Source organism: Dicentrarchus labrax, unplaced genomic scaffold (genome assembly GCF_905237075.1).
Source record: "Dicentrarchus labrax unplaced genomic scaffold, dlabrax2021, whole genome shotgun sequence".
In the NCBI taxonomy this organism is placed as follows: Eukaryota; Metazoa; Chordata; class Actinopteri; family Moronidae; genus Dicentrarchus; species Dicentrarchus labrax.
This window is the reverse complement of record NW_026136721.1, coordinates 15,775,824-15,786,622: the sequence shown is the minus strand read 5'-3', so window position 1 is coordinate 15,786,622 and position 10,799 is coordinate 15,775,824. Positions and strand designations below refer to the sequence as shown.

Here is a 10,799-nt window from a genome sequence, read left to right as displayed (position 1 = left end):
TGAACCAGTCAACAATAAATAATGTCCTTATTAGGAAAAAACCGGCCTCCTACCAGTATCAGTGTGTGTCGTAGCATTAAGAATGACATTATCTTCACTCACACACACACACACACACACACACACACACACACACACACACACACACAGTGGAATTCCCAGACAGAAGAGCCGCGTTCTGATTTGACAGGTAGGTGCCACGTGGTTGTGCCAGAATTGCGCCAGGTATATAAACCTGAATCAGTGGCACTGGGGGCGTTTTTTTAGATTGATGTTGAAACACACAACTGTTGACAAAGGCTCCCATCATGTCACAACCACTGGAGAGCACACACCCACACCTACGCACATCTGTCTCTCTTCCATATAAATTCTCAATCAAGTATCTAATATGTTTTAATTTATTATCTCCATTGTGCCACTTTCGCCAGGCCCGTTGGGGCTCAAAGTGGAGAGGGAAAGGTGAACGTTAGACAATGTGTCGGAATGTAGTGAGGATGGAGGTACCCTTTCGTTTTCCACCGTACGCTGTCTTTCAGGGCGCAATTGCGCAACAGCAGGGAGAGCTGCGGAAAGTCTGTGCGTCTCGTTTCTCACCTCGTGTACATGCAGCGAAGGAGGGGGATGTGTGTGAGGAGGCGAGAGGGAAATCCATGACTTCCGCGTTTTTCCTCCCTGTCTGAAACTCAGTGTATAGCTATAAAAAGCCACCATGGTGCTCAGAGTCTCGACATTCAACAAGAGGCGCGGACTGGACTGTGCGACAACAACAGCTGGACTATCTTGTGGAGCTAAAACACCTGGATCTGTACAACTTCCAAAACTTGCATTGGCACCCGCAAAGCCTTCAGTCCAAGGAACCTAAACAGTGGACACTCTTCCCGAAGCTAAGGCACCCTACTATCGCAGGATGGGACAACAAAATACAGAAATTGACATTGAGTCTCTCCAGAAGAGCGGCCGCCGGCGTGGAGGCTGCCTGGACGTTTTTCTCGTCCTGTCCATCATCTTTCTGTTTGTGGCGGTGGCAGCTGTGGCTGTCGGCGGTCTGATGGTTGTGAAGGAGCTGCGGTCCAAACTGGAGACTGCACGTCCGTCCATTAATGTTGAGGCATTAAAGCAGACAGGAGACACAACTGACTCATCATACAAGGTAAACAAACATTACTACTGTTATTAAAGTATGAATAATAAGCAATGTTCTCTTTCCTTTCCAACTTTGACCCACGCCCTCTGCACGTTAATTCACTCCATCTTTTCTGTTTTGTCAACAGATGCAGAACTTTGTCTATCTGGAACCCACCTCAAGTAAGTCTACTTGTATTTGCTAAATGCAGCTATACAACATAAATGTTTAGGAACAGAGTTACAAAAACAGATGATAGCATTTCCTTTAGTCGTTAGTCCTTTTTCCTCTCTATTTCCAAACTTTAATCAAATTCAAATCATTTAAATCACTAAAATGACGTAAAAAATGCCATATGGTTTTTATGTGTAACAAATCACTTCAGATTTTAGGCAAGACAACGTCAGACAGGAATGTAACTGATATGCTTGTTGGGCTTTATAAACATCGTCTAAATTACATGTTTTTTTCTCCTCCTGCAGGCCAGTTGAATAGCATCACAATGAAATGGGAATCAGTCCCTTATGGTCAAGGATCGTCTGTAGGAAGCAACTTCATATTTGACCCGGAACAGAGTTCTCTGAAGCCTAAACGGGTGGGAACCTACTTCATATACATTGATTTCAACCTCACCTGCACCCACATCTGCCCCGCAGGCCTCCTCACAGTGAGTGTGGGCGATAAGCTCACCTGCGAGGTGCAGCTTCCGGCTGTGGCAAATTCAACACCTGTGAGCAAGAAGTGCTGGACAGTGAGCCAGATAAGCGACAGCGTGAGACTGGTCACTCAGATGACCGTACCAAACAATGGGCTGGGTGCCTGGAAACTGGAGCTGAGCGGCTCAGGATTTGGGATGTTCCTTGTGGACTAATGTGGACCCTGTGGTGCTACTACTGTCCTCAAGATGCAGATCTGTCTGTGACCTGTGGGTCGTCACTAAAGAACAACACCAGTTTTCTTGAGGTCCAGTTAGGTGAAAATGGGCAGGCGCAGGTGCCATTTTCGAAGCTATGGTGTCGTTTATTGCAAACTAAAGGTGTAAGATGGTGAACCTCAGCAGGAATTGAAGTTGGAATCCGAAGAGAAGTTTTATTTATGACAATGCAAACGGCATTTGGAAAAGACTAGACACTCACCTCATTCTGTATAAATATGTAAATATATGTTATATATTCTGTATATGATATATTTATTTGGTGATGGAACTATTTATATACCTATATTTATAATGGTGTTGCTATTTTCTTTTTTTTAGAGACGTTTATTTTGATGTAGATATCACTACATTATTGTTAAAGTGCAATACACTGCAAGTTTAATCGGCCTGTATTAGGTTAAATGTGACTCTATAGCTCTGTTTTATAAATGGCTTGGTGCATAAAAAGTTGAGGCTTACAAAAAAGTGTGATTATAATTCTGCTCCAAAACTCCAACGAGCTCCGCAAGTGGAGTCCTTGAATCTCTTCTGACAAATGATGAGTAATAGTCATGAGTAATAATCTGCACTTAAAATAACTTTTACAGAAACAATGTCCGATGAAACAATTAAATTATTCTGTAACCAAAACATGACCAGAATTACTAAAATATCTGTAGTATGTGGACTATGTGTGAATTGAAAAAGTGTTTTATTTTTGAAAGTATGTAAGTCCTATGGACAAACTACACATGTTGAATGTATTTCATTGTAATCCATATTAAACATGGATATGGTGAACACAGAGATGATTTTCGTGTGGAAATGATGAGTGTGAGGGTTTCAAGTGGAATATGTAAATATGTAGCTTGTAGGTAAAGGAAAGTTCCCTGCTGTTTCGCAGCAAATACCGGGAACTGACTGTACATCACTTCCTGTTTATTTACCATACACTGTGGTTAAGAAGGGAAAAAAAAAAATCTGTGGGCCAGCAAACAAACACATTTGCACCTCCTATGTATTATGCTGCAGATGTTAAGTGAAAACACATATTACCTCCTTTTATAATACGAGTTATGGCAAACTATTGATTCCCCAAATTAAACACATAAACTAAGTACAATTTATTGTTTAGATGTATTTAGATGCCTTAAAGCAGCAATAATTAATATATTAAATGTCTCAAATGGCAGTGTGAAAGGATTCAGTGATCAACCAACAGAGAACTCAAGCCCCTCTGCTTTACGGAGCTCTATAGCGAGTTTCAACTCATTGTTTAGGTGTTCAGTTTGCAACTTTACTATTTTGATTCACTCTCACTGTCTTAATAATAATAATAATAATAAGTAATTGTTTGTGAACTCTATTGCCATACAACTTAAAGGTGACATTATAAGACAGTATTGTTTTCACAGCTTGTTTCTGCTGCCCCCAAGTGGTCAGAAAATCAGCTGTTGCAGGTTTAAAGGTGCAAACTGGTAAACATGGATGTCAACAATGTACAATTTGAAATACTTTATACTTTGCAAATGTTTTATGAGGAAGGAATTGCACTAAATCCGTGTATTTGACCTCAAGCACATACACAGTACACTTAATGTAAACATATCTTTTATTTGTTTACAAGAAACCTCCACAATGCACCCTGTAAAGGTGCATTTACAAATTTAAAGGTGCATAAAACATTTGCAAAGCTAAGTATTTAAAATCCTGTTTACATCCATGTTTGCTTGCAGTCTTCTTCTTTTGTGCCTTTTTTGGCACATTGTTGTTTCCTCGGTGCGTTGTTGCCTTCTTTTGATTGAGTCAAACAAAACAGGGACCCACAAATCGAAAAACAGCTCCATTGCACTATAGGGAACCTTTAAGTATCACCAGCAAAAGTACTCATTAAGCAGAATGCCCCTTTTCAGAGGGTATGTGGTTTAAGCAGCTTTTTAATACTATATAATACATCTTGGTCATGTTGAAGCTAATTTTAACTATCATTAAACACTGTTGGATAGTTTAATCTAGAACAATGCATCATATTTCATAAACTGAATACGTAATATATTTAAAATCTTCATCTTCAAAGCAACTAATAACTACAGTTGTCAAATCAATATAAAAATAAAATGTATCCTGGAGTAGAAGTATAAAGTGGGACAAGATAGAAATAATCAAGTGAAGTTCAGCACTTTAGCACATATACTTACACTAATCCTAACATCATGAGGTGTTTTTATTTGCATAGCGACCGTGCTCAAGCTGCAAGAGTATTATCTTGTTATGTGTTTGTTTCACACAAGCACAGATGTTTATCTGTGTCTCAGAGCAGGAAATGACCCAAATAACTCAGCTGCGTCTGAGGTCAGTCTTTCTATTCACCTACTGTGTCTCAGTGGTGATTTGGTTACCTGTATGTCTACCTGTCTACATGGTTTCCTGTGCCTTCACACCATTCTCATGCACCTGTTAGGTTTTGCTGAATGTCTTTTTCCACCATAATTCCTTGGCAGAATTCCCTAATTGGTTGCTGAACTCTCCTTTACTTAACATTTCTCATACGGCTTTTTTTTCCATTTGACGCTGCTGCAAAGTTTGCAGAACTTTCCCCTGTATGTGGCAGAAGTGCTGAGTCAGCCACACCAGCCTCAGCACCTCTCTTCCCTTCCATCCTCTACTCAGTGCATCCTTACTCAACCACATCCTGCTTTTCAAACACACACACACACACACACACACACACACACACACACACACACACACACACACACACACACACACACACACACACACATACACACTGTCACATACCATGCAGACATTTGTGTGTCTTGCGAATCTGCAACTGTGTTATGTGGGTTTCATATCTGTGCTTAAGGTATCCTCAGTTTGATGTGTGTTTGCGTGGTTAATTATATGAGCAGAGAAGAGATCAATTTGAATTTACTAAAAAATTTTTCATTGATCTTATTATCTATCCAAGATATGATATCATGAGGAACTGATGCCACCTTGCATTTTTGTTTGATAAGAAACAGTATTTTATTCACACAACAACATTATGTAAAAAATTGTAACAAACAAAAAATAAGATTACATAATCTGAATATCAGATACTTTTGATATCACAACTATTTGTTGCTTTTTCATAAGTGATTCAAATACATTAATCAAGCACAGCATAATTTAGATTATATATATTTCATATTTTAGATATATACATTTCACCACAATATATGGTGTAAATTAACACTCAGAGACATAGAATCTGATCACAGTGTGGGACAGAGGAATTTCTATATGCATCTAAGGAGATATCATGAAGGCCCCCATCAAGTTCTCAGTATTTCCTGGACGCATCTTATGTACATCGTCCAAGGTGACATAAATTTCGTCTCCTTTCTGCAGGTGGAAGATCCCAGCCAGGAAACTGTTCCACAGATCCTCCCCGCCTGACGACTTTGCAGTTGAAGGTTTCGGGGTCCGGCAGCGGAAACTGGAGAAAACATACCACAGATGACACAAGGCAAACTTGCCACATCATAATGAAGACAGCACCTAATCGCCTTTAAATACACGGAAGCAATGTGCAAAACAAACTGGTTGCACTCAAGTAGGCACCTGTAAGCACATTTGCAACAACAGAGGAAGGAAGTAAGGAGTGGCACAGTGACTAACCTTTTGGATTTCACAAGCTCTATAGGCTGATCATATGCCTTGGTGACTTTCATGACTTTGTGCTGCATAAGCACACACTCCTCTGCAGCATTTAATGTCACTTTGGAGTAGAGGTAGTAGTTACCGTCCTTCTCAACCAACAACCGACCATTGTTATAGCCCATGTTGAAGGTGATACTTTCGCCACCTCTATATACCCACTGCACCACATTGGTCTCCCCTGCAGGATGCCAGGAGCCTGGAATAAAGATGAGAAAGAAGGAAAAAAAGTTTTTGTGAACAAAAGAAAATGAAGGAGATCACTTCAAATGAATCATTAAGGTCATGAACAATATTTAGGTTTGAGAAATTGAGAGGACTCTAACCTATCAGTTGAGCAAAGGGCCTCTGTTGGATCGGTTCGAGATGTGGTCGCATTGTGGGAATCTCATTGGACTCTGTTCAATAAAGTAGTGTCAGATCAGTGAGTCAATCAGCCAACCAACCGATCAGTCAGCATAAAAACCTCACATTTTAAGTCACACGGTGACTGTGTGTGTTTTGAGCTATTTGTGAATTTTCTTACAGAAATGATGAAAACAGAGAATAACTAAATACCTTTAGTTCCCACTTGACTCATTATGGTGCCACCCTGAAACAAAAAAAAAGGGTTAAAGCCAAAACTCCAACATACTTCAGAAGTAACCCGTGACTCGATACCCAAAAAACATGCATACTGTACACCCATGCTTACCTGCAGGCCAGATGCTTTGGGATTGGACAAGTTCTGAAAGAGAGGATGAGACATATAGAGGGAAAAAGCCTGCAGGGAGAGGAAGAGAAAATAGAGAACGACAATGAAGATTGAACAACCGGGTGAAATCTGTGTCTTTTGCAAGCACAATGTCAAAAGTTCAAGAGACATGTAGTGGAAATGTGAAAAATGTCCACTCATCCACAATCGATATAAACAAGTTATAACTTCCACACAACAAACTCATACACACAAATAAAGGCATTTAATAACAACACAAACTGAGAAAAATAAAAAAGTTAAAATGTGTTTTTCCGTTATTAAATTTGCTGTAATAAAGGTTTAAAATTTATATTTAAATTGATATAAACATAAAAACAAAAGAATGTAACAAAATGTTACATGCCAGCTTTCTTTTGGTCTATTACTTTTTACTTTTTGGTCTTTTTACTAGCTTTTGTTATTCTAATCAAAACATGACATTGTACGTTACGTCTATTACGTAATATACGTACATGTATAACACACGAGGCAGGTGTGTACTAAACAGCATTGTGAAACCGTCTCAGAAAAGTGAAGTTATATTGTGGGTTTGCAAGAGAGAAAAGAAAGGGAAGTAGAACTAGAGAAAGAGTCCATTTGACATGTCATCATGGATCTGCAATTTAAAGAGCAAATGTGTTTTGCTGTTCATGACGTAGAGCAAAAGAGGGAAATTCTAGAGAAAAAGAATTTCCCAGTGCTTCAAGGCTTCACCCTACACACACACACACACACACACACACACACACACACACACACACACACACACAAGCCTCACCTCTGTTTTTTTGTATAGATTGTAGATGAAACATCCCTCGACAACAAGTCCCAACATGGTGAGTCCCAAAAGCAGGAGAAGAAACTTCTGGCCCACTCTCACCCACGTCACTTTCTTCTTACTGGGTAGGGAGATGTAGTTTGCCTGGCTGTCCACCACAAACACCTGGGGGACTGTACCCACACTGCCCTCTGCCATCCCATCAGGTTGCATTACACCTGGCTTGTTAGGGCTGAAGGACAAAGGGCTTGATGTAGCGAGGAAGGGGTACTGAAAGAGATAGGGGTAGGTTTAGGTAAAAGCAAAGAAAAACAGAAGAGAAAGGCAGAGAAGCAAAAGACAGGCAAGTAGTGCAGAGAGGAGAAAAAGTTAAAAAAAAAATAGACAGGAAGGCAGAAACGGACTGAGACAGAGACATGAGACATAAAGACAGCTGACACACAGACATGGTCTCTGGAGTTTTGTCTACTCTGGTTGCAGTAGGTACATGCAATGTAAGCTTCTGGGAAACAAAGTGATTTTAACTTACTGCAAAGAATAGGTCAAATTAATAAAAAAGAAATATTCTATTCTGACATTTTGTTTAAAGTATTTCAGAAAGAGATTACCTTAGATTTATACAAGCACCAGATGTTCCTGCCACAGCTCAGTCAACCATCCAGCAGCACAGGGCGGTTTTCACACCTGTAAATCTTCTACAGGACATTGAATAAAAAAAAAGTTCTTAAACAATATTTAAAAAAAATTAAATAACATTAATAGCATTATATGAGATGTCACTACATATTATGACTTCTCTTGATGTCTCACCCTGTGTGAAAAGAAAATCCTCCGTCTGCACCAAAAGATTTATGTCCTCCCTCACCTCTTGCGTCCGCTCGCCTGCTGTCAGCTATCACTAATATTGGTCTTTGAGCAAGCTCAAGTAAGGAGGAAATGATAATGAAATGGGCAAGAGGCAAAGAGACTTGAAGAGAGAGTGAGTAGTGTGCATGTGAGTGTGTGCGTGGGACACTCCCTACAACTACTGAATATAGCTTAGTTATCGTCCCTCAGCTGACACTTCCTTTTCTCTCTCTTCAATTTCTCACTCTGAGTGTCTCATGTCCTGTTGAACACTTTTGGTTTGTTTTCTCTGTGTCTGCAAGTATTTCTTTGGGCAATTTCTGAGAAACTTGCACAATCTCTTCGTCTAGTTGTGGCGTGTGTTTGGCACAATATTAAATGTATTGAACCATGCAATCTGACATTAAACACAGTCACAGAAAGTGGCTGTGTAGGACGGATTTTGGGGTCAAGCTGTTAAATTCACACCCTTTCTTTTGACCTCTACCACAGTTTTACTCACAGTCGAATTCATCTGCACATTAATGCAGCAGAGAAATATTCTCACCCCGAGGCTGCTGCTTTCTCACACATTTGCCAATATAAACATCTTAGCTGATTCACAATGTTGCTTTTATTTCAACTTCATGAACTCTGTATTTGACAACCTGCAGTGATTGAAGTTGACTAATGCGTTGCAGAGGATTGGAGACTGTAAAGGAAACTGCAGCTCATTGCAAGACCTACTATGATGTTGCAACATTAGCTTGTTTACGGTCACTGCATTGTTCAAAAGTTGCTTCACTTTAAGTATTGTTGTCTTCTTCCTTTTTTTCATCATGATTTCTATAATGGGTGATTCATCAGTACTTTTGGGTAGGTGTGCTTTTGTCTGATTGTTTATGCTTGCAACATCCCACCGATGTAATTTATTTGTGTGTTTTGACAGCTGAACACAATAGAAGATATAGAAAGCCAATGTTAGATTTTCTTGTTTCTTCCTTCTATTCCTTCACATACCTCTGAACCAAGTCTTCTGAGAAACACTTTCGTTTTCCTCTTTATGAAGCTTTCGTCTTTTCTCTGCTGTGTTAACTGTAATGACTATCCAATCTGAGTTACAAAAAGAGGTGATCCACGCTTTTGTAGAGTGAAACTCAAACTCAAAAAAGTAATTCAAACTCAGTGTGGGTTTCTTCCTTTGTTGTAGGAGGGGGCAGATTGTAATGACAAACTCCATATGTTGAAACTACACTATACAGTTTGACTTTCTTGCAACCCACTCACCCACCCTCTCTCTCTCTCTCTCTCACACACACACACACACACACGCACATACTCAAATGCAATTTGTGTTCAGTGGAGATAAAGACCCGGGGCGACAGACGGAAGTGGTGGGACAGTGTGTTTGCTGCTTGCCAAATTCTATGTTATTGAGAGATAAAAACGTTATTACAATTATGATCTGGACATAATTGTGATTACATAATTAATACATTAAAGATCAAGTGTGCAACATTTAGGACAGGGGTCAGCGACCTTTACTTTTAAGAAGAATCATTTCTAGCCAAACAAATTATATAAAAATCTGCCTGGAGCCACAAATTGTATTTGATATCATACTTTCATATCATACTTTATAATGATAATTTCTGGAGATTTAGCATACCAATAAGACAGCAAACAAATTGGTCCAAGCACTTTTAAATTCTTTATTTATCATGGCTGAATTCCATTTAGCTGCTTCAGTTTAATGGTCCTGTTATTGTGCATGCTGGCTCACTGTCACACTGGCATGGCTTACTGGGACACTGGGAGAGAACAGAGCCAATGTTAACGTTATTAGTGACACCTGTGCTTTTAGTGAATGTTTATTATGTGGGCAATAGTGAACGAGTGAACGAAGGAGCTATTTCAGACACAGCTGTGGAAAACATATGCTCCAGAACAGGGACCCTACAGGGAATCTAAATGAGAGTCTCTTTGAGTTCTTAATTGCTCTAACAATACAGATGATACAAGCAGGTAAACACATCAGCTGACTTGTTACACACTATTGTTACAAACCCATCAGCTTGTCACACACTATAACAGTAGGTAACAAAGCACAAATTTCAGCACAAGGTTACTTATTTGCATAATATGAGTCAATGACCAGCACATGCCAATTATCTCACATCAACTAAAAAGAGTCCCAGTTAAAACTATATTTTAAAAATGTATATATATGAATTAACTGTACAAGCTCAATAGTTTTATTTGACCATGCAGCTATGGAAATGAGTTATGACAAGGTTTGCTTTTGGTTTGCTGAATAGCAAGCATTGATAACATTAACTGTTACTGTCAAGGCTTGCCAGCTGATGCCTAAATAAAACCTGCCCATCATTAACTTTATTACGTGCAGCTGTGTCTGCCCTGCTGTGACATGTGAAATGATCTAATGGATCTGTACTAAAGAGAGTGTGATTGTAACGGTGTAGCTACGACATGTGTCTGACACAAGACAAACAATTAAAAGTGTTAAATTGACTTTTTGACATCCTTTAGTGTGTGTCTAGTATATTTTTGTCAAATGTTTTTGCGGTCTGTGAAGCTTTACAAGTAAGCAAAGTATTTTAACCTTATTGCCACTGGCCAGGATTTTATAAATCCTGAAGTCATGGGTTAATAACTCCCTTACTGATGCCTGACCACAAACTGTCAGTAGGTT

The 10,799-nt window shown here is 39.4% G+C and overlaps 2 protein-coding genes across 2 annotated transcripts; one reads left to right on the top strand and one right to left on the bottom strand.

Moving 5' to 3' along the window:
- The first annotated feature begins 469 nt into the window (after positions 1–469).
- LOC127355135 (uncharacterized) lies at positions 470–2,847 on the top strand. The gene is made up of 3 exons (XM_051385639.1): positions 470–1,153; positions 1,275–1,308; positions 1,609–2,847. Exons 1-3 carry the CDS (start codon positions 911–913, stop codon positions 1,995–1,997), a joined length of 666 nt encoding a protein of 221 aa, XP_051241599.1. The 5' UTR covers positions 470–910; the 3' UTR covers positions 1,998–2,847.
- A 2,200-nt stretch (positions 2,848–5,047) lies between these two features.
- Positions 5,048–8,339, bottom strand: LOC127355071 (tumor necrosis factor ligand superfamily member 14). Its single transcript, XM_051385550.1, has 8 exons — positions 8,072–8,339; positions 7,870–7,956; positions 7,262–7,531; positions 6,442–6,510; positions 6,306–6,339; positions 6,074–6,145; positions 5,709–5,946; positions 5,048–5,526 (listed from the first exon to the last, which is right to left on the bottom strand). Exons 3-8 carry the CDS (start codon positions 7,472–7,474, stop codon positions 5,337–5,339), a joined length of 816 nt encoding a protein of 271 aa, XP_051241510.1. The 5' UTR covers positions 7,475–7,531; positions 7,870–7,956; positions 8,072–8,339; the 3' UTR covers positions 5,048–5,336.
- Between the last annotated feature and the right edge of the window lie 2,460 nt (positions 8,340–10,799).